The following is a 24,694-nucleotide window of genomic DNA, read 5'->3' as shown; positions in this document are numbered from 1 at the left end:
GTGCTCCATTTTGTCAATTGCCAAAATTCCCCAAAAAGTACTTTCTCCAGTGTTAGTAATTCTTAGTTAAAATTGGAGCACTCCTGATGTGTAGGCATTAAACAGACTGGATTTCCCTTCTTCAATGAAATTGGACACTAGCTGTGCTGCTGTTCTGTCAGAGGGAAATAGTTTCTTGATAAGTTGACTTTCTAAGGAATATTTCCCCTACTTTGTCCAAACTCCTACTCTAATGTCCTATAGAATATTTCTGTATTACACTTCAGATGCTTGAAACACTTTTGTAAGTAGTTCCTTGTAATAACCAAATGTTTACATTGCCAATACTGCCGAAAGAATTTATTTCGAGTATAAACATGGAGATGTTTCTTGCAAACAGGTTGTCCTTTGACAGGGGTCAGTTGCAGTAGGTCACCAAAGACAATTAAGTGGCTTCCTCTAAACAGCACATTGTACTCATTAAAATCTGTTGCATTCTCAAGGGTATGAAGGCAAGCATTAAGTTTGAGAGCATGCTCACCTCATCAATGATTTAAAAGGTTTCTTCAGTACTCATGAAACTACATGAGAAGCTCCACCAGATAACATCTGATATTCCAGTTTATTGTCATGCTTAACAGGTAGCATAAGTAATCGATGGAAAGTAATTCCTTTAATGTTATGTTCAGCTCATTTTGATTCTGCAGTCCTTTAAAGGTAACCTGTGAGAACTGTATATAAAAAGCTTTTCCCAGTGCCAGCGTGACAACTAATGTATTGGCTTAAACAATGAGCATTCACTTTCTTACTTTTCATTAAGGAAACCGTGCTCTATTTTTTCTTTCACATCCATATAAATGCCTCTCTGTTGGTTGTTCAATAATTTCCTGTCTCGCTTGTTCCATTGTACTTCCCACCTCATTAATAGCTATTGCAACTCCATTGTCAATAATTCCTTGTCCAATAGGATCTTGACTCAGTGGTTCACAAGATTACGGTACACACAGGAAGTACAGCCCCCTCATATTCCACACAGGGCATTGTGTGTTCGACTCCTGTGATCGTCTCGCAAGAGCCATAATTTAGTAAGCAAAATAGTTAATACAATATACATGCTTTAATGACTCAATTATTAAAGATAAGCTTTCAATAATAACTCACCACGTGAAAAAGAACTCTGTTCAAAAGATTAGAACATACTGTATAACTCTACGATCTTGCTTGTCTCTTAAAGCTATCCGTGAACCTCCTGTGCGAGCAAGCACACACCTTAAAAATAGATGTACATAATGAATAACACACAGCTTACAGTATACTAAACACTGATCAGTGTGTTTTTGAAATATAAATGTGAAGGTTTGTGTAAATAATAGATACAAACACTATAAAAACTATGCTGGGAAAATGTCTCAGTATGTGAGTTACAAAAACTAAGACGATGAGCATTCTCAGAGCAAACATAGTAGTTAGTTTATGTTTATGTGTATTTGTAAATATATTTTTTCTAAACCCTTCAAATTCACTTAATACCAATGGTTAAAGCAACATTAGAATAAGGTGTCATAATGGGATCTGTGTTTTTTTAAAAAAAAATCACTAGAAAATCACTGGAAAAAAAACAAAGTTTAAAGCAACATTAGAATTAGGTGAATTTCTCAGTGACAATGTTAACTTTTTTACTAAAAAAACACAGAAATTCACAAGTTCTATTTAACAACACTAACTGTAACTTGTGCCCCTGCCATGCGCCACTTTTGATCTCACATATGACTTCACTCATGACATGTTCTATGACATCATTTATCATTACCTTCATCAATATAGTTTATTTTATTTTGGATTCAAGATTAAGACAATCAACTATGTGACATTCCAATTACAATAAAAACACATGACAATGAAAAGGTAGATAATACTGTATCTTTTGCACACAAATAAAAGGACCATAAGTCATCGTGAAAATATAAGGTAGTCACGGTTGTCACTCGTATGACAAAAAATCGATATGTTTCCAATTAGCAATCCTCATTTATGACATCTATGATGACATTTCAAATGACTAATGCGATGTTTTAGTTCAAAAGGTTAATGTTATAATTGACATATTTACCTAGTTATTGCATTATTTTATCCTTTGCTTTTTTTCAGTGAATACTTCTCTTACCTATATGTACTAACATTTTAGTTGTAAAGGCATGTTTGGTAAAGGCACATGTGTGGTAAAGACTTGCATAGTAAAGGCAATGCATGGAAAGGCATTGCAGGGTAAAGACTGAGTGGTACTGACATGGGTAGTTCCATCAAACATCCATGATGAGTAGTGCCAACATATACAAATAAAGAAATACAGATGTTTATATTTTACATTGTTTGTCCCAATTCGGTAATGTGAACAAACTGTCTCAAGGAAAAATTAAGGCAAACTTTTCACCCTCCATACTGAAGCATCTATTAACAGTATTAAACATCTGGATATATCTTGCCTCATGTTGGAAAGTGGATCATTAGTAGGGGCAAGTAGACACCTACCACGAGCAATAAGGCCAATAACACAATATAAGGCCCAGACAATGTCTAAATTAATTATTACCTTGCTCAGCCCTTGGTAGCTGGCAACAGGCAGGTAGGCTTAACTCAGGAGACAGGTGTGTAAAGCATTTGAAAACACCAATATCCTAAATAAGGACACAAAACACAGTAAAGATCCAATACCAATTTACAAAAACTAGGAGATATTTTTATGAACAAATGGATTCCAAAATGAAAAAATCCAATGTGGGGATCCGGAGATACGATTTTGAAATAATCAACACTTTCTAGTGCATTAAAACATATAGTGCCGACTTGGGTAATCTGGCCACGCTTGACCAGGACAATATCAAAGTTTGAGGCCGATTGCGATGGAGCACTGGTTTGCTAAACTAAGTGGGAGGCATCAGTCAAATGTTTACCTTCACATGTGAAAGCTTTTCAGGAGGATTTTCTCTTGTCACTGAGCAAGGCTCCTCTGTAGGCTAGGATTCGAGTTGACGATGGCAATTTGGCTCAGTGCAAGGCCTCGGTAAAATCCTGGAAGTCCTGAGCTCTGGAGTTTTAAGTAGGATGAACCTGAAATCTGGATAAGCCAACCTACTTGTATGGCTCATTTTCCTTCTGGTTGGTGTTTACATGAAGAGGATGCTGGCCTGGCTTGCATCCTTGCTGTCTGGCTCTCTTTCAAACCAGTTTGTTTACCAAGCCCCCTTCCTGGCCTGTTCTCTGCAGCTGTAGAGCTTCCCCCACCAGATAATCTTTGTCTCTACGCAAGCCACTTATTACATCATCTGGGGAGAAGAGTTTGCCTAAAGGCTACGGCGCTCGACCTCGGTCCTGGGGAACTTGGTTCGAGTCTCGGTAATGGTGCTGAACATCATGTGATTCTGGGCAAATCACTTTATATCCCCGTGCCTAACATAGAATGAATGCGTGTCCGAATGTAACGTAACTGGTGCTATGTAAAGCGCTGTGATACCTGATTGGATTCGGGTCAAGTTTGCGCTATATAAAACTCTGCCCAAAAAAAAAAAAGTAGTTTGACTGGCCTGGCAAGACTGGCCAATCAGGAGAGGCTGATAGAAGGATGGAGTTTATCTCAACACAAAATAATGTTCTATAACTTTTTTTCTGTAATAGTTATAAGAAACCCCACAGTGACAAGTTATTGGATTTATCACAACTATTCTTTTGAGCCCTTGAACAATTATTTCAACTCGCTTGTGCCAATAGTTACAATTGGGAAAAACGAAATTGGCAGTTTTTACCTCACCAGGGCATATACAACATTGTTTAAAATGTCCCTGCTTATTTCTGCTTGGCACTCTACCCATGGGACACCTAAGGTAGGCTTTGGGGATGACTTATATGTCAAAATTAGGTAGTCTAATACTATTAAAGTACCTTTAAATCCAAAGTTGAATTTTAATATAACTTTTAAAGCAGCTTGCAAAGCAAGGCTGACTTTTGAAATGACAGTAGGCAACACAGCAGGGCACTATTAAATGCATCAAATATACTGGACCTCTAAATATACATTTGCTTTTACTGGTAACAACATTGTCATTTATATATGGATTATGGCATACATTGACATTGCTACTGCCTGTATCGGCGCTGTGGTGCAGGTATAGATTATGGTATACATTGACATTGCATTTATGGGCATTGGTATTGTTATGCAGCGCAGGTCATGGCATTAGTTGACATCGTATTTATTGGAATTGCCGTTGTCGGTCTGCACATATCATGGTATTATTCGACATCGTATTTACACATTCCAACAAAGCAGAGAAGGAGCTGATGTCAGAAGGAGTGCAGATTGTGAGGCGCCAAGGCCTGGAAATTCACAATAATCAGGGAAACCCATTTGTCAATATTTATACTGAATTACAAGCCAATCATATTGTCTGTTTTACAGACATCTATATTCCATCAGTAAGAATGATCATGACAGCAGTGGAGGGATCAATAAGGATAATTTACCCAAGTGCAAGTACTTGCCTGCAGCCGTCTGTGCCCCTGAGTGCGATTGCTATGCATGTTTGGAAATCATTAAGAATCCGTTAGTGTCGGCTCGATACGGAGACATAGTCCATGATGCTAAAACAAATGCAAATGACCTCAGTGGGATTTTATATGACACTGGAATTCTATGCCTCCAGGAGATGTGGTTGTGTGGACCAGTAGCCACGATAAATGGATGTATACAGTAATAGAAAAATACTGCTTCCAGTCATTTAGGTCAAGTTAATTAATTGGCTATAGGTTGAGATTACTAACCTTGGAGTCCACAAGAATAGGAAGAAATATAGAGACTGATTTAGAGTTTGGCGATGGATGCAGGTCCGACAGTATGCTGGAATACTTTACTCCCACCATACCGAGGGTCCTTTACTTTGCCAAATTTAGTGTTACCCGCCACCCCTGTGGAAAACTCTACACATTGACAAGAAACAACATCACAGTGATTCTGTTAATGATGTACAAGCTTGATGGATGGCTTTGTCAAATATGACCTACACCTGCCAAACTTTTATAACTTTTTACTTTTTCCAAAAATAAACTCCCACGTTGGGAGTTTGTTTTTGGAAAAACAATAACTAATGGCCCCCAACACCTTGGAAGATTTTTCTCATGATGTCCGGGTCTTTAGTTTTCTTTTACTGTCAACCATCGCCAGGTGATGAACAGACAAAAAAAACATAAAACGCCAGCTACTCTAAATCTGACGGACAGTGTTATATGTGTACCTCCATCAGTCCATACTCCATTGGGCTGTTGAAGGAATATGCTAGTGATGGAACTGGTGTAGTGTCCATAGCTGATATCCCTAAGGTCTGTCCACATGTAACTAAGCTACCTACAAAGTATGAATGGAACTAATTTAAATTTGTTTAATGTATGCATCAATCTTAATAATATGCCTAAACATCAACAATTATTGCTCTTTGAAAGGGATATGCTAATAACAATGAAATGTTTCCAAATGTTATTATAGGGGATTTTAACTTATGAATAAAATCTGTAGAATGTGATGTGGTGTTTTATTGGCTAGCTACAACATTCCTGAAGCAGTATTTGCAAAAACAGCAGGGTCTCCATTAATAAAGAAGTATTCTCACATATATTCCTCTGGGCAATGCTCACTTTACTTGTACGTTTCACACTATAGACTCCGCGGCCAAACAAACTTTACTCAAAGGCAGTCAAAGATGTTCAATCGATTAGATGTTTGTCCATGCTTGGAATTTGGAGGAGATATATATTGTGGGATACACTGATCCAGCATGGAAAACGCCAATTATTATTATTGAGTTATCAAAGTTATTTTCCACATCAGAGGGACCAAAATACAATACATTAAAACTAACGTGGGGTGAGGGCGCAGGTAACCTACCAGTAATTGTATTTAAAACTGAAGGCCGGGTCTGGTGGCTCAGTGGACTAATGCGCCTGCTGCAGGGGCCTGTGTTTGACCTCATGGTCACAGGTTCAAATCCCGGCGGGTCCACTCAGCCTTTCATCCATCTGAGGTCGATAAAATGAGTACCATTGAGTTGGGTAACAATAAACATCTGTTATTCAGCGCCAAGATACCCGTAGTGGTGAACGTGCGCTTTACAAATACACGTGTTATGTTATGTTATATAGATGGTTGGGCCAAGCTATCGTCTACAATATTCCAAAAGATACTCTATTAGAAAGAAGGGAGGCAATATGAAAGTGATCCTCAAAACAGACGACCACTTAAAACCAAAAAATGACTACAGTTCTATAAATCTCCAAGATGTATGAGCCACAATGTTGTAAAAGATACTGCTCCATAGATTGAAGGAATGGTTGGAAGTGAACAATTTAATACTGAAGAAACAGGGAGGGTTTAGGGAGGGAGATCTGACTCTCAACCATTGTTTAACTTATGGGCACTTCCGTCGAAGTTGATAGAGATAAGAGGTATTTTTTCAGTTGTTTTGTTGACTTCTGAACTGTTTTTAACCATGTAAACTGAAATAACTTGTGGGAGATGTTTTATATATTAGAAATCCCTTTGGGGTATTTTCTATAGAAAACTGCATAGAGATAATTGAGAAAGAGAGTAGAACTCGATAAAGAAGGGGCGCGTTCAAGGAAATTTTTAATTGAAAATAGCCAGAGGCAGGAATGTGTGTTAGCAGCTTCTAACTTGTTTTTTTCTATCAGATCACCCTTCAGCCCTTATCAATACCTCCCTTTTACTGAAATTGGGCAGAGTCTACATTTCATTTGTGTATGCAGATGAACTATTTGTATTAAACATGAACCACGTTGGTCTTCAAAGGAAGCTTATCAAGTTTTTTAAAAATAGTAGAGATAAGGAATTGATAATAAAAACAGGAAGGAAGGAGGAAACTCAGCAGGAAAAAGACTAAGGTCCTCATTTAGATTTTGGCAAATGGTTTACTCCATCCTGTCTGCCGAAAATTAAAATTTCATAGGATATAATGGGATTTATTTTTCGCGGATGGGATATCCGTCACCGTTGTGACGGAGTAACTCATCCACCAATTCTAAATCAGGCCCCACGTTTTCTAGGTTTATGAGCCCTACCAAATAAGAGGGGAATAGGACTCCAACAAATACTTGGGAATGGGGTTCTACAAAGGTTTAAGTTGGCATTATCATATTATGTCATTAGAGACAAAAGCATTAATTACAACGATGCGCTTAAAGAAGTTTAACAAAGATGATGGGGCGCTGTCAAGTAGCACAATATTGAAAACATATTTAGTGATGATCCAGTCACAGTTTTGATATGAAGTCAAGATTAAATGTCTAGACTCTATGCAGAATTAGTATAATATGGAGCGTTGCTGTTTAAAAATATTACTGAGCTTGGCAGAGAACTGTACAGTACATCCAATAAGAACTGAAGCTAATTATGCTGTTCAGGGATACTTAGCATAATCACTTAGACTGTTCTTTTGGGAAATTCCTAACAAAGAACAGCTTGGATTCATTTGAAATTATTCCCATTGTTTATGGCAAAAGATTTTGGCTCAAAGGGTAAGGAAGAACATGTGTAGGACAACGATTAGCTTTGATTTAGAGTTGTCTGTGACAGATTGTCCTGTGTTTCTAAACAACATAAAGAATTACAACTCAAAAGAACCTTAGCAGCAAGAAGAAGTGATTTAATTTGCTTGAGTCATAAAGCACCAGGATTCATGGCAAGACCAATCAATTTTTGCTTCACCTGCCATGTATGTAAACAAGACATATGCTTTTTAGGTTTAAACTAGTTTTTAATTCTCTTTTCATTCACAACAAGATGAGATCTGCATTTTGTAGTAAAATATTTATGTGGGATTGGCTTTAAATGTGATATTTCCTATGTCTTACTGGATTATTTATTAGAAAAAAACAGTGAGCAAACAAACAAAGTTTTTAAAATGTATTTTATTTAAGCATGAAATAGGAAACCGGAATGATCAGGGTTAATTATTGCTTAGTATGGAATCGCTAGATATAATCTGTGCAATGGGTAGGTTTCAAATTGCCATTAATAAAAAGAAGTTGTAATTATTAATGTGTAGACTGCACCCAAAATTGCAGATTTAAATGAGCTAATTCATGATGATGATGATGAACCTGCTGAAAAATTAAAATAGACATATTGAGCCACTTAATCATGCATAATGTCAATTCCATGAATATAACCAATGTGGTACACTGTCACATAAGCTGGATTTTGGATTTAAAAACATGAAATATGAGCATTTAGTCATCTGTTCATTTGATCTTTGCTCATGTTGTATTTGTGGACTCTATGATTGCTTTAAGGGCAGTTGTTTGTACTTCCAGTCTGTACTCTTTGATAATGGTATCAGGGGTGTTGCAAGCTCAATATTGCAGTGGGTTTCAAACTGAAAGTCCTAGGCTGCAAGGGTGGTGGTGCTCACTGATGGTCCTCCACTCTGTGTCTAGCTGAACACGTTCTACCTCAAGCTTACTACAGGGTCATCTCTCTTCTCTCCACAGTGCAGTGGATGCCTCCCACTCCCCTTATCTTGGCTCCACGACAGTGCACGTGTACACTGCTGCACTACCAAGGCACCCTCTTGCTGCTGCCCTATGCTGATCAGGATGAACAAGAGATGTCTCACTTCTCTTTCTAAATACAAGTGGAAAGCTCTTCTGCAGTTTAGGGGGTGGGACTAAGGGGTTCCAGAACTTGAAGCTACGAGCTTAGAAGGAGTCTATACTGGGATGGTGTTTCATGTAAGAAAGAGCCTCAAGGCTTAGTTCCCCACCAGAAACCATTGGTCTTTTTGTCAATTAGTGAGAATATCTTTTTTGGAAGAGTTTCAACTCAGAAATGGTGTGACATGATCAAAGAGATAAGTGATTAAGGGGCCAATTTGAATGTTGATGGTGTGTATACCATCAACATTCTTATAATGAAAAGGAGCGTCTACTACGTTAATCTATTTCCAGCCAATATTCAAGCAATAAAAAGTCCAGAAACATATCCAATATGCCTGTCAGAGTGGCAGTCCAAATTGTCATCTGCCACCTCACCATGTTGCTCTAGAACACCATCCGGTTTAGCCAATCACAGTACTTTCTAACTTTGATATCACTCTCAAAGTCAACTGAGAGAGTTTCCTCTCTGGTCCACCCTAGTTCCACTAATCCGAGAGCTGACTTCTGTCGGAATGGCAATGCAAATTCTGCTCTGCTGCCTCGCTATGGGGCATATTATCAAGGACGGCGTTAAAATTATCGCCGCTTTGGCGGCAGTTAGCGGCGATAATGGGCTTGATAATATGCTCTATGGAATTCCAATTGAAGCCCATGTTAGATGTGAAGGACGTCTAACCTGAGCTTCAATTGGATTTCCATAGAGCATATATCAAGCCCATTATCGCCGTTTTAGCGGCAGTTTTCTGCCGCTAAAGCGGCGATAATTTTATCACCTGTCTTGATAATATGCCCCTTCATTATGACAAACAAGTGCGATGTTAGGGCCACAGTAGTGCTGCTCCTTTATTCGGTAAGTATACTCTGTCGCAATGGCGAGGGACTGAGTATACACACTGCCATCACAATGGGACACTCGCCCAATTTCATTGGGCGCGGTCCATATCCAAACCTCTCCGATGGCCCAACGGAGTAAGGTGTGGGAAATGACTACATTGTTTAGGATAAACACCTAAGTTTAACTTTTCTTAATATTGGCTGCAGTACTTGGGCATTCATCCATGCTTGCATATGGTGAACAGGGGTTATTGAGGAGATGAGAGGGAACTTCGTCCCTGAGAAGGGAGTTTGGGGTGGTGTTCTATCATTCAGGAAGAGACATCTTGCAATGCCTGTGTCAGATAAAGGATTTCCTGTTCTGCTAGTAGTGCTAGGTGTCAGAAGCATACAGGCATCATAGAAAAGCCTCAACAGATTTGATATTGACTGGAGTAGGAGTAAGGATTAAAACAGATGGGACGTCATTTTGTAGGTGGAGATGGTCGCGAGATCGTTTTCAGAGGTGAATGCATTGTATGCAGAGTTGAGGAAAGTAGGAAGAAAACATACTAAGATCTTGGAAAGGAAAACTAAATAAAAGGTGATGCCTGGATAAGGTACCTTAGATCAAAGTACAAAGCATATACATAGTGTCCCTAAATCAATGCCTAGAACAGGAATAACGTGAGTTGGAAGGACCAACATAAGTAGAATGGTCATTCTCAAGTACATTGACCAGTGGTTGAACCAAGAGTTTGGAGCTCGGGCGTATGGCATGTTTCTCGAGGATTCCCCTCTACATCTTCGAAATTCTAAGTGAACTCCTAGATTTGTGAATTGTTGATGGCTTTCAGGATCAATAGAGTCTTGTAGAATTTTCAATATATTATTTCTACAACCTCATACAAAATATATATTATTCTTCATTATGAAACAAACGAACGTATATAGAAAGGTAAGTTTACTATTCATTTAACTCTTTTAAAAAAAATTCGAGCCATGTTAGTTTGAGAACTTTTCATAAAAAAGTGTTCCACATGTCAAAACTTACGAGGGTCGGTGATCTCCCCAGCTGAGCACGCAACACACTCAAAGCAACATACGGGCTTTCCTTCTTTGGCGGCCTTTCTGTACCCAGGGAGACAATTTGCATTGCAGACCGAGACCGGTACCTATGGAGGGATATAGAGAGTATATGAATGTAAAGAATCATAAATAACTTGTGCAATCTGAAAGAGATACAGAGGGCACCTTGAAGTGCATAGGGGCATATTATCAAGGGGCCGCTATATAATTATCACCGCTTTAGCGTCCGTTTTCAGGCAAAAAGCGACAATAATTATATCGCATTATCAGCAAAGTCACGCTTTCGCGTGAATCCTTGCATTAGCGCCCGTTTCCCCAACGCCCAGCTTTGCATCTCTAATGAGATGCAAAGTGGGCGCACCTAGCCAAACTTACATGGAGAATGTCGCTAAACGACATTTCTCCAATTAACAAGGAAATCGCTAACCTGCTTAGCGATTAAAAAAGAAGCGCTAACCGTGCTTAACGCAGGTTCCTGTATGCCTGCTTTCAATCTGAATGGGAGGTGGATTACATGGCTAAGTCCACCCTGCCCTATCAGCAATGTATCGCCTGTCGCAGTGCGATTATCGCTGGATTTCCAGTGATAATCGCACAGTTTTCTAGCTAACACTTGGATTTCTATCGCTTTGGAGATAAGCGTTGCTGATAGCACGCTATCTCTGCGATAGAATCCAGCGATAGCCGGCGAAAATGATCCTAGCGCTAAGTGCGCTTAGCGATAATTATCGCCGGTTGTTGCTGATATGCCCCAAAGTCCTTGACAGAGAACGGGATCTTCCAAAGGACAGATAGAGAATTAAAGGCACTACTGACAGTTTGGATGTAACGGAAATAGATGACTTTCATAAAATAATTATGGGCATAATTTATAGCTGTTAGGAGAAAATAATTAAAGTAGAATTTTAAAGACAGACATTGTCGTGTTAGACATCTGCTCAAGTAGTGTACAATGTTCTGCTTCATTTGAACTGAAGGTGTTCATTGCCAGCTATCTAGATATTGCCTCTGTTAACTCTGCGTGCCCAGAGTTGCGGGTACCTGGGTACTGAAAACACAGGGCGGTTTAATTAGTAGGGATTTCTGGAGGAACTATCAGGTACCCCTGAGAAATAAGGAGTGACGCAGAGAAGTAGAAATTATGTGTTCATTTCTCCCAGTATTTCTTCATTCTCTCCTAGAGTTTCTCCTGGAGATTTGGGTTGATATCCGTGACCTGTGTCTCTGAGTGAATCATGCTGGGTCCCCAGGGGTACCGTGGACACGGAGCTGGCACCCACTCTAATCAGCGACCTTGGCAGTCGATGCTTGGTGTCAACTTGCTGTTAAAAATCATCAGCAGTCCTTGGCTGTTGGCTGTTGGCCTTATACAGTGCACTGCTCTTACTCTGTATGAGGGTGAAATTGAAATAGAGGGACCCTTGAGACTACAAATGTCCACTGAGAGAGACACAGCTTCTGGGTGCCCATGCTTTTTTTGTTATTCCATACAATGATGGAAGGTGCCCTCTCTGATGTTTAATATTCAGGACTCCAGGTCCATTTCAAGGAAAACTGAAGACAAACTAGCTGGATAGTGGATCCCTATGAATCTCTTGGTCCAGAACAGGCAGCATGTGCTGCGCAGCTAACAAGAATACACGCAAAAGCCTATTGGGGAATCAAACGCAGAGCATGCCTCTGAGATACAGTGCTGGTGACGCCTGCGGGGACAGATGCAGCTTCTAAGACAACGCTTGTGGAAGGGGTGAGTGTTGTATAGACACCAAGGAATGGAGCTATTCAAGGAAAGCGTGGCTGAAGTGATGATTATACTATGACAGATATCATTCAGCGGGAGACCAGAGTACTTGAAATGGAAGAGACAATGCAAAGCGTAACCGACAAGTCAAAATAACTGGACAAAAACCTTAACAATCTAGAGACACAAACAAATGTTAGGACTTGGAAAATAAGGCAACAAAAGACAATATTAGAATATTAAAATAGAACATGGCTGAGAATGTGAAGGGCTCAGACATACAGGAGTATGTTTAGTCTATTCCCCAGTACACTTACAAAGATGAACAATCCTCAGAAGATTATTTTTGTGCAGGAAGGGACCCAACCTTCTCTGCAACACAGGTACTCTTGCAACATGATGCAAGGGAGCTTGCTTTGGAGCTGGGCTATACTGAGTGTGAAGGCAGAATGAAAAGATGGGGAATGCACCATATCTTTGTAGATGCAGCACAATTCTTGCCCTCTTCCTGTGATGTTGTTCAGTATAGCAAGTTGTCTTGCTACGTTACGCTGCGTCAAAGTTTGATAAATGGGTCCCCAGACTCTGGATGCTTATCCATACAGTTGTGTCAGGGCTGATATTATACAAAGGACATATTAGCAAGCTGATTTTTCCTCTCCTTTTTAGTGATGATCACAGGATTTAATTTCATTAATGATAGTCATTCTGTTGATTCTGCTATGCCCTTTTTATTTTTTTGTTGCAAAGTGGAAGGTCAGCATTTTTGTACTTTTAGATGCTCAGAAGCCCCTAGCTGCACATTGGCTAAATTTTTAAACTAAGCCCTTACCATGATGATTAGTTTTGTGCAGTTCAGAAACTGTAACTAAGTGCTATTAAAACTGTGGCCACATGCTGGATATTGTTGTATAGTTTACAATAAGAACACATACTATACAGTTCTGTGCTCATTTTGTGGCTACCTTCATACTAACCAAAGTAAATCCATTTTTGACTTAAACCTTTGCATCTGGCAGACCAGATGGGAAGAAAACTTGATGAAGAGAACCACTGGATGGTCAGTAGGCTACATGAGAAGTGTCACTGGGGATGATTTTGTGTGCCACTCAGGGCCGGAGGACTGTATAAGAGGGACAGCTTGGTGTGACCATTCAGAGCAGTAGGGCTAAACAGGAAGGATCAATGGGAGTGACCACTCAAAGAACAAGTGCCTGAAGGGGGAGATCACCGGATGCGACCACAGACAGCCAGAGCACTAGATGTGACCAGTCAATGGATGTGATCACCTCAAGTAGGAGGGTTTGATGCGAGACATCATTGGAGCGGCAGATGGGAGGGAGCACAGGGTGTGACTGCGTGGGGCAGAAGGACTTGAATAGAGGGATCATTGGGTGTGACCACTCAGGGCCGGAGCGCTGGTTGAGAGGGATCACAGGATGTGACCACTCATAGTAGGAGGTCTAGATAGGAGGGATCACTGCAAGTGACCACTTAGAAAGAGCAGGAGGGATTATGGGGTGTGATCATCCAGAGCAGGAGTGCTTAATGGAGGGATCACAAGGTGTGACCACTCAGTGCAGGAGTGCTGGATGGGAGAGATCACAGGATATGTCCACTAAAATCAGGTGTGGTAGATGGGATGGATCACTAGGTGTGACTACTCAGAGCTGGAGGGATAGATGGAAGGGATCACTGAGTCTGACTGCCTCTGGTAGGAAGACTAAAAGAAAGGGATCACAGAGTATGACCACTCAGGGCAGGAGGGCTAGATGGGAGGGATCATGGGGTGTGCCTGCCCAGGGTATGAAGGCTAGAAGTAAGGGATCGCCGATTGTGATCACTCAGGAAAAGAAGTGCTTTGGGCACTCAGAGTAGCAGGGCTAGATGGAAGGGATTACTGGATTTGACTGCCCCGGGCTGGAGGACTGAAAGGAAGGGATCACAGGGTGTGACCACTTAGGGCTGAATGAGAGGTATCAGGGCTTGAGAGCTAGATGAGCAGGTTCACAGGTGTGACTGCTCAGGGATAGTGGGCTGCATAGGAGGGTTCACAGGATGTCACTGCTACAACAGGAGGGCTTGTTTAGAGGATTGCTAATGATTAGCCGCTCATGGCTGGAGGGTGAGATGAGAGGGATCATTGGATCTGGCCTCTCAGAGCAAGAGGACTAGATGGAAGGGATGGTGGGATGTGACCACTCAGAGAGTGATACTTAGATAGGAGGGCTCGCTGGGTGTGACTGCCCGGGGAAGGAAGGCTAGAAGGGAGAGATCACTGAGTGATACTGCTCATGACAGGAGGGCTGCATGTAAGGGATTACAGCGATGTGGCTGCTCAGGCCAGGAGAGCTAGATGAGAGGTATCCCAGGATGTGACTGTCCAGGGCAGAAGGAGTAGATGGGTGGGATCACAGGGTGTAACCACTCAGATAAAGGTGTGGTAGATGAGAGAAGGTTCACTGGATGTGGCCAGGTAGAGCAGGAATACATGGTATGAGGGCTCATAGCAGGAGGACTAGCTGAGGGGCATCAAGGGGTGTGACCTCTCAGAGCCGGAATTAACATCAGCAGTGATAGTGCCCTAATGGGGATAGACATGGACAGAGAATGGAGGGTGTTTCAGAGAGTACAGGACTCAGGAAAGGATTAGACAGAACGGTGTATGTGTCCAGTGGAAGAAGGTCGGCAGTGAAGTCATTGGTGTATTTATTATTTATTTGTGAAAGTTGGCATAACCAAAGTTGTTATATTGCATAAAAAAATCTGAACCCAAGGACTAAACACCCATAGGTACCAATATGTGAGCCCTAACATAGCTCTCATTTCACTGGCATGCAGGCACGTATTTCAGGTTCTTCCAGAGGTTTTGATATTTGTAGTATCCTGGTTTGTTATGGTTCATGCTATGCCAGTGGAATGCTGCCTGAATGGTGTAAGATGGAATGTTGGGAGTGGGAACCTACAGTTGGAGAAGGGCTGCTCTCTCTGGTTCTTTCCGCTCTTGTCATTCCTTTAGCCTGCGCCTAGCTTCTGCTCTCTTTCTCTTCGGTTATTCTAAATGTTGGTTTTCCTTTTTGTTTTCCTTTTGGAACGAAGGAGGATATGTAGTATCCTGGTTTGTTATGATTCATGCTATGCCAGTGGAATGCTGCCTGAATGGTGTAAAATGGAATGTTGGGAGTGGGAATCTACAGTTGGAGAAGGGCTGGGCGCCTGGCTGGCTGCTCCTGGTGGGGCTGAATACTACAGTATTACTCATCTTGTAACCAACCTGAATAAATCCTCTTAAAACATCACAATCAGCCTGGACTTGATTACTACAATATTTCGGCAGCTTCTTTAATACTGTGTGAGAGGATTATGCCTATTTGGTCTATTAGGGATGCACATAGCATGCTCCTGAAAGCTCATGAATGATTTCCTTCTTACCTGGGAGTTATTAGCCCATAATATTGCTTTCGTATTGACATAGACATAATCGCTTTCTTGGGTATCAAAACTGCCCACATTCACTAATCTAATGTCATCAGCTTCCAATATCTGCACATTGAAGATGTCGTACGCACGCGGTGCATCACCATTTGCATCAAAGCAGATCCGGTCTCCATTTTGAAGGGAAATATTGACTTTCTTCACATAGTGCAGGACCTGGAGGATTCAAGCATAGGCATAGTTCATAGTCTGATTTTCATACAGCCCATTGACAACAAGGTCAGAAAAAGAACTCATTTAGTCATCTGATCACTGGTTATTCAAATCCTACAAGGTGGTCAGTACACTATAGTAGACCATCCTCCTCATACCGTCTACACCCCATAGCATCTATTATTACTGAAAGATACAGCCAGGTGAGGAGGTCTGAGAGGCTACCCTGAGCACATGGCCAGATGCTTCAGTGGATGAATATGAAACAGAACCTGACATTGATGAAATTCCATTCAGACAAAATTCTCCCAACAAATGGGATCACAAACTGTGGCCACCTCCACATTAGAAGACCCCAAAACAGCATCTGTAGTTAGCAATCTAGGAGTCAGTCATTTGTAAAAACATAAGTACCAGATCCTGAGCCATTTCTCAGGATGCCAATGTAGCTTGCACTACCCTCTGCCCCTGCCAGCTCGGCCAAATGCCAGTGCCAAGACCCTGATTAACCATCACTCTGCTACAGGTGTAACACTTTAGGCTATTGCAGGTCACTCAGAGGTGTAAGAATGGACTGGGCATGCTGATCTTGATATTTATTTTTATGTATATTTATGTTTTAGACACTCTGCTGATATGATTTACTAAAAATTAGACAGTCACACTGTGTGGTGGACTGTTATAACTAAGAGGCAGTGTTAAGCAACAAGTATCAATTTCGAGCACCAGCAACACCTGTACAAAGTAAGCACTTATTGGAGTCCTGAATGATTTTAATATGTTGTGAGGTTCTCCTCTGGCAGCTGTGCCCAAAAATTGCCTTTAATATTTCAGAGTTCTTTTAAGAATGTTTATAATTTTTAACCACAACCCATAAGATGTATTTATTATTTATTGAAGGTGTTTATATAGTGGGCACATGGCCTGCTCTCATTTTGGCTGGCTTTACGACTCTTTACTACTACTACTAACCAGTGCTAAAGTGCCTGTGCTCTCTCCCCTACACATAGTAATTTTGGATCATCCTCAAATTGCATATTTAATTTATTTATAAGTCCCTAATAAAATGCACTGCATATGCCCAGGGCCTTTAAATTAAATGCTACTAGTGGGTCCAGAGCACTCAATGAGCCACCCACTTATGTAGCCCACTAACCATGGCTAAGGCCTGCCATTAAAAGAGCCTGTTTGTTAAGTTACAATGGCATTTCACCCTGGCAAGATAAACCAGGACTAAACCTCCCCTTTTTATACATATAAATCACCCCTAAGGTAGGCTTTGAGTAACCCACAGGGCAGAGTGCAATGTATTTTAATGGCACGGCATGTACTTTTATGTTTTACATTCCTTGGTAGTAAATAACACCCACATTTATTTTTCAATACTGCAAGGACTATCTCTCCAGAGCATTACATTGGGATTACCTTGTTATATCTTTTAAGTGTAATTTCCAATTGTGACAAGATAGACTTCTCAAGTGTGGTGTCTCTGGACTCACAATTTAAAATGACAATTTATGATGAAGTTGGAATTAAATTGTATCTCTGAAAATGCCTCTTTTAGAAAGTCAACACAAGGAGATGATGGACGGAGTGCTGAAACGTTTCAGACACTCACCCCCAGTCACACATCTGGGTTGAATCCATCACCGTTCTTTAGCTTACTTTGCCACCTCAGTTCAGACCCGGCTATATGGAAATCAGTTTTGACCCTGTGCCTCATGGGAACAGTCCAGCCCGAACTGCGTAGCCAGGTCTTCCCTGAGTCGGAAACAAGAATCCTGGGACCGGTTTCGGGCTAGCAGCCTTCATCAGCCAGGCTAGCTTGAATCCAGTGGCAAAGAGAGCAAGGGACCCACGTCTGGGCATACCCTGTCAACTTAGGGCGAACAAAGCAAACACAAGGAGATGATGGACGGAGTGCTAAAACTTTTCAGACACACACCCCCAGTCACAGATCTGGGTTGAATCCATCATCGTTCTTTAGCTCACTTTGCCACCTCAGTTCAGACCCGGCTATATGCAAATTAGTCTTGACCCTGTGTCTCATGGGAACAGTCCAGCCTGAACTGCCAAGCCAGGTCTTTCCTGAACTGGAAACAAGCATCCTAGGACCGGTTTCGGGTTAACAGCCCTCATCAGCCAGGCTAGCTTGAATCCAGTGACTGATGCTTTGATAGACTCCTGCCTTGCTGTTCTGCCCTACAACCTTCTGTTCCCCTGCCTGGGTGAGAGGGACAAGACCTGCATCATTTGGATCCAGAGTGACTCCAATGGCTTGCTGGCTGGCCCCCTGACTGAAGTCTCGGGGACATGAAGGACTTCCAACTTGCCTGCATCTGCACCTGGACACTGTCATCTGTGAGTCTGCCCTGCCAAGTTGTGCCACCCCAGTCCTGGACCCTTGGAAGTGAGGCCTAAGGTGCTTCATCAGCCAACCAACATATTCTCATCAGAACCGGTGCATCTTGGTCATTGTGGGGACCAGAATCAGTGCATCTTTGCGTTGTATGAATCAGAACCAGTGCATCCTCATCATTGCATGGAGTGGACATGGTACATCGGATTTGGGACCAGCTCATTGCCCTTGGAACTGATACATCACCGACTTGGCATGGAGAAATCCAAGGCATCTCCCTCTGTTGTGGGATTGGAACTAACACATCACATCGCCTACATCCTGCTTCTTTCTGGATATAGACGCAAACCAGGATCAAGATACTTTATTCAGAGGGCTTAAGTAGGTCCCTGTGTCAGGCCCATGCTTCAACATGGTCCTCCTGAACGTTTGACCTTGCCCCTATCCAGAGCAACCCGATATCCAATTTAAACTAGGGGTGGGCGAAATTTGCGAAATTAACTTTAGCAAATTATCGCGAAAATGTTTACAATTATCGCAAACAAGCGGAAATATCGCGAAGATGCGGAAGTTTTTTTCCGGCATGTTCGCGAGATTTTCTGCATGGTTGCGGGTCGCCAACTTACCCATGTGGTTGCTTGCGGGCGCGGCCATCTTGTTTTGAGTTGTCTCGCGGTGCATGATCGCGAGAAGAAAGACGTGATCGCGCGACGCATGACGTCACTGCAGGCACGAACTGTCGCGAGACAGCGCAAATGGCTAAAAACAATACAACATCTCATGGAGAACGCGACCGGATCAAGAAAACTTGTCGGCGAACGCAGAGATTCAGGTAAGGCGATCGCACGCGCGCGAGAATGTATTATTTTACAGCGCGAGCAAGAAACAAATTATCGCCAAGCTGCGGAAACCGGAATTTTTGACATTTTCGCGCTCTCCGCGGAACGCGAAAATGTCAAATTATCGCAATTTCCGCGAACGGAACGAAATTTTCGCCCAGGCCTAATTTAAACACGTATTGTTTCTAAGAACCATTTTACAGTGTATTCTGTAAAAATTCACATCTCAAGTTCTACCTATTGGATTTTTGTCATTTTGGTCTTGTTTTATTAATTTAATTAGGTTTTATTTTTCTGACCCAGTGCAGATTCATTTTTTAGGGTGTATTCACTGTTGCTTGAAGAGTGGCCAGGTGAAGATTTGGAATACCAATTAGTAGTGCAAGGAGTTCCCAAAGTCAAAACTTTGCTTAAAGTGATAGAATTACCTTCAGATGCACCGGTCTAACGCTTAATAAACTCTTAGAGGTATATATGAATTTTATGCAAAAATTAGACTTACAAACCAATGAGGCAACGTCTTTTGTTTTAGTCACTGGTTGTAAGGAGAAGAAGACACCATCTTTCCGGGACGGAAATTGGCACAGGCGGACATGTTCTCTTCTTTATTGGTGATATCCAATTGAATGCCAACATGGTTCCATATGATGCTTAATAGGGGCCTAATGTTAGAAAAAACGTATCACTGCCCTATACTCTTTTCTTAAAAAGTTAGGTTTGAACCATTAGATGTTGTTACAAAAGTGTATATGACTAGATCCACCTCAGTAGGTACCTACGAGGCAGGTGTATGGGGTCATACTAATTCATAGGCCCTCCAAATCATTGCAGACACGTTCTGGAAAAATCTGGTACGTCTTCCCGAAAGTTGTTCAAACTTCAATTGCCGCTCTGAATTGAATGTTCCCTCAATCAATCAATCAGAGATTTACAGAGCGCACAACTCACCTGTGAGGGTCTGAGGTAGGGAAGGGGGTTCGGGCAGCTCTGTGGTCATCCGAAGAGCCATGTCTTGAGGTCCTTTCTAAATAGGTGCAGTGTCAGGATTCATCTGATGCTGAGGGGTCGTCCGTTCCAGGTCTTGACCGTGATATAGGAGAAGGATCTGCTACCCGTTCTGGCCTTGTGGATGTGGGGGACCGTGGCCATGGCAAGTTCGGCAGAGTAGAGTTTCTCTTTGGGGCGTGCAAGGAGATTCTTTGCTTTGGGTATTGGGGTCTGGTGTTATGGAGGGCTTTTAGGCATGTATGAGCAGTTTGAAGATTATTCTTCTTTCAAAAGGGAGCCAGTAGAGGTCGCAGAGGTGCTGGGTAATGGGGTCATGTCCCCTACATATCTGCCCAGATTCTCCTAGCTCCAATACTTCCATGGCTCTCCATTTGGAGAAGGGAATCTGTCAACCCTACCCAACAGTTTATTCAAGACTGTCTCACTTTGGAAAATGTACATAGGATCACTTGGATCATGTATGTAAAAAACACTCTGAGCTCACTAGGTTAAGAATGAATTTTTGAAACCCCAAGTAAATGTTTAACTATCCCAAAAAAGCGATTACAATTAGTTTTTTCAACTCAAAGGCAAATGAAAGATATAAAATTAACAGCACCAAATATATGGTGCGATCCTACCTAGAAGGGCCGGTTGTCAATGTAGGGTCAACCTGATACTTACTTTCTGTAACAAATCAACACAATAAATGTATAGTACTTAGGTTCCGGTTAAATCTCATCCCCTGCATGTTGGGTCATCCAGAGGGTATTTTTCCTTTTAAAGTACTCCCGCTTTGCCTATGTGGCGGTGTGTCCCCACAATCTAACCTTCATATTTTCTTTTTTTGTAAGTTTTATTTGGAACACCATAACAGATTTTTACTCCCAATTATTCACAAATACAAATTTAGACAATCCCGCCCAGGAATGTTCTTTTTACGATTGTTGCCTGATCACTTTTGTTTGCTATTGTGTCACATCCTTTTTATGTCTTTCTCTAAAGACTAGGAGATTGTAAAATAGTCTGGGATGAATGATACCTTTTCATCGGTTTTTAAAGATTGATTGTAATCGGATTTTTTAAATTATAATATTTAGCAAAATGATTCATGTTTTTGTCTATAGCTTTGAACTTTTATGATCTTTTTGAATATGGATCGAATAAAGTAATTTGATTGAATTGACAACTTCAAATCATATTTAAGTATGACATGTATTACTTTACAGAGATGTCTAAGTTGCAATCAAACTGCTTTCCCCATTGCATTTATGTGTTTTTGCAGAGTGAGGTTTCTGCAGACTCTACATTTGCAGTTCAGGTTCAGTACCAAAAGGTGGTTGAGTTAAGTTTGAGGTGATGATGCAACATCTAGGTTAGAAAACCTTTAAAGACTTTGGGGCATATCAGCAACAACCGGCGATAATTATCGTTAAGCGCACTTAGCGCTAGGATAATTATCGCCGGCTAACGTGGATTTTTATCGCTGAGATAGAGTGCTATTAGCAACGCTTATCTCAAAAGCGATAAAAATCATAACGAAACCCAGCGATAATCTCACGAAATGTGGTGTTAGCTTCTTGATAGGGCCTCACAAACTTAGCCATGATATCCACCTTCCATAGGATATCATAGCTAAGTCAGTCCTGAAGCAGGCGTAAGGAAAGTAGCGATAACAGGGGATACCGCTACTTTTCTTGCCACTATGCTTCATAGCGTGGGGCTTGATGGTAGGAGAACTGTCGCTTAGCGACATTTCTCTTGTCATGTCAGGTCAGGAACGCCCACTTTGCATCTCGTTAGAGATGCAAAACTGGGCGTTAAGAATACGTGCGCTAATGCAAGGTTTCACACGTTAGCGTGACCTTGCCAATTAGGCGATAAAATTATCGCCGCTTTTCGGCCGAAAACGGCCGCAAAAGCAGTGATAATTTTCAATCGCCGCCTTGTAAATATGCCCCTTTGGCCTTGTGCTCTACATCTTGAGGAGAAGAGATCTTTGGACAGACCTATGTGTCTTCTTCATAGAAGTGGGAATACATATTGGAGCTGCTCAGAATGGACAGTATTGCCTCCAAATACATATTAAATAGTGTTGGAGAGAGAAAAAAGCTATTGGGATTCATTTAATGGACATAGTGGACAGATATAGGGTAAGATTGGCTATTTTTTTGGTTTCGCATCACACACTTACTAGATAGGGTTTCAGCCATCCTTCTTTATCCATTGGTCTGTTCATCTGTCTTTAACATTTTATTTTGCCCTCCAAAGGAGACAGCGAGCGGCAATCGGCTAGCCTAATTCATCCATTACTTCAGTGAGTGATGGCATTTTGCCTGTGTCAATGTGCACAGCCTGCTGAATTAGCTCCCTTCAGTTGCAGGTCTAGTGAGCTAACCCTTCCTATTATGTAGGCTTCATGTGAGGCTTATGTACATTGTTATGCAAGTGAACGTGAGGCCAGCAACTTGACAAATGTCATGAAGCAAAGAAGGCTCAGTGCCTGTGGTGCTTTATACTACTATGTGCCACTCCACCCGCTTGATGTTGGGCTTCTGCATTGGCCTTTCTCCTCCTGCTATTTTGGGTTTCAAGGCACTGCTTTCTTCATCGACTCCTGGGCTCTTTGCATGGTAAGTTCTGTTCAGGCAGCTTTCAGATCATTTGTAGGAGCATGTCTTCTGGTGGGGAACATGGCTCATTTCACTGTTTTAATTCATGAGGGATGATTCAATGTATGCTGCTCTATCAGAAAGCTCTGCTAACCTTAGTGACCTACTCCCTCTGCCCATAGTTTATTTTGCTCTGTGGTGCTTTCCAGGCATGTGCACATGAGGAGGCCAGACTCCTTCCTTTTCTGTATGGTGACAGGCAGACAAGCACTGTGAGGAGATACAGAGCATGTCAGAGTATGCAGTGCTTGATGTTTTTGGAGTCATCTCACTCGCAGAGCCCTCAGAAGCAGGTACCAGCACACATGGTATTTTGCTTGACCTACACTGCAAAAGCTGCAGAGACTAAAGATGAAGGGCCACATTTACAATATTTTGAAGCAGGCCTTCCTGCTGTGCTGTCATGCAGAAAAGGTCATTAATGCATGGTATCTACAAGATATAGCACATTCCTTTCCTTTACCCCTACGATGGTGCACAGTGGGCTGACATGCACCAAAGCAGGCACCCTTGCATCATGGTGCAAGGGTGTCTGTGTTGTAGGGGTGATTGCTTTAGTGCAGTAAGGGACCGAATGCAGCATACATAGAAAAAGAAAATGAGAAGAAATAAAGGCATTTCTAATTATTGTGCCTCCCAACTGGTTCCCCTGAGGAGGTGTAAGAATCTGGCGCATTCTCAGGTTACAAAACCCTGTAAATCTGGGATGCATCAGGTTCCATGGATGTTGTGTGGGGATACCCACAGCAACACCCATTCAATGCCCCTTTCACGCACACTAGTGCGTGGAAAAGTGCCATATTTACAAGGCCATGAAAGTCACCACCAACTAACCCCAATGAGATGTTCCCGGTGCAAAAACACAAGAAAGAAACACAACACCACTTTCAAAACGAACTGACAGATCTGCAAAGCAAACCAAAAACAGGCGATAAGCCACGGTTGCCGCAAGTATTTAACACCTGCCTCAAGCAGGTGTAAAGACGGACGAATACCTGCAGTAGGCAATGGAACCCCGCACACAGCCACACCCAAAGAACAAACAACGCCACGGAGCTACTCATCATGCAGCTCGGAGCCCCAACAGGGCCACAACACCCACCGCCACCACTCCCAGGACCGCCAACCCCTAGGACCCGGACCCGACCCCCCGACCACCACATCAGCAGTGCAGAGTAAGACAGCGAACCTACTGAAAGCGCACCACTCTCACAGATTTAACGCCCGAGGAAGTCATTGCCCACTACAGGCTCAAAAGGTTAAACATCCTCCGCATCATGACCCACATCGCCCATAGGCTGATGGTCCCAACACAGTGGAGAACCAACATCCCTCTGCAGACAAAGCTGCTGGCTCTGCTGCATCTGTTGGCCTCTGGTACCTTCCAACCAACAATTGCCAGAGTCGGAGGGGTCTCACAGCCAGCCCTATCAAAGTTCATCACACCTGTCCTGGATGCCATCTTCTGCTTCATACCCCAGTACCTTCACTTCCCCAAAACTGAGCAGGAACAGCTGGAGACAAAGCAAGGCTTTCTGGCCTTGTTGGGGCTATCGACTGCACACATGTCCCACTTGTGCCCCCTGTGGATACTGCACACCACTACTGCAACCCAAAGAATCAGCATTCCATCAATGTGCAGTCAATAGTGGACCACCGGGGACTCTTCACCAATGTCGTCGCCAACTACCCAGGCATTGTGCATGATTCCTTCATCTTCCAACAGTCCATCATCAACCAGCGCTTCCAGGATGGCACACATGGAACGGGACTGCTCGTTGATAAGTGCCAAATCAACACATCACACCCCCCCAAAGCCACCAACACACAACACACAACTGTGGGAATG

At 42.2% G+C, this 24,694-nt stretch overlaps 1 protein-coding gene across 1 annotated transcript in view; it reads right to left on the bottom strand.

Moving 5' to 3' along the window:
* Positions 1-24,694, bottom strand: part of LOC146808560 (extracellular calcium-sensing receptor-like) — a 134,024-nt gene that overhangs the window by 30,472 nt on the left and 78,858 nt on the right. Inside the window, exons 6-7 of the mRNA XM_085624008.1 lie at positions 15,773-15,991; positions 10,565-10,685 (exon numbers count right to left, since the gene is read on the bottom strand). Of these exons, the coding sequence (XP_085480134.1) occupies positions 10,565-10,685; positions 15,773-15,991 (340 nt within the window). The remainder of the gene's footprint in view (positions 1-10,564; positions 10,686-15,772; positions 15,992-24,694) is intronic.

Source organism: Triturus cristatus, chromosome 8 (assembly GCF_964204655.1).
Source record: "Triturus cristatus chromosome 8, aTriCri1.1, whole genome shotgun sequence".
NCBI lineage: Eukaryota > Metazoa > Chordata > Amphibia > Caudata > Salamandridae > Triturus > Triturus cristatus.
Note: the sequence above shows the minus strand (reverse complement) of the source record. Positions and strands in the feature narration are given on the sequence as shown.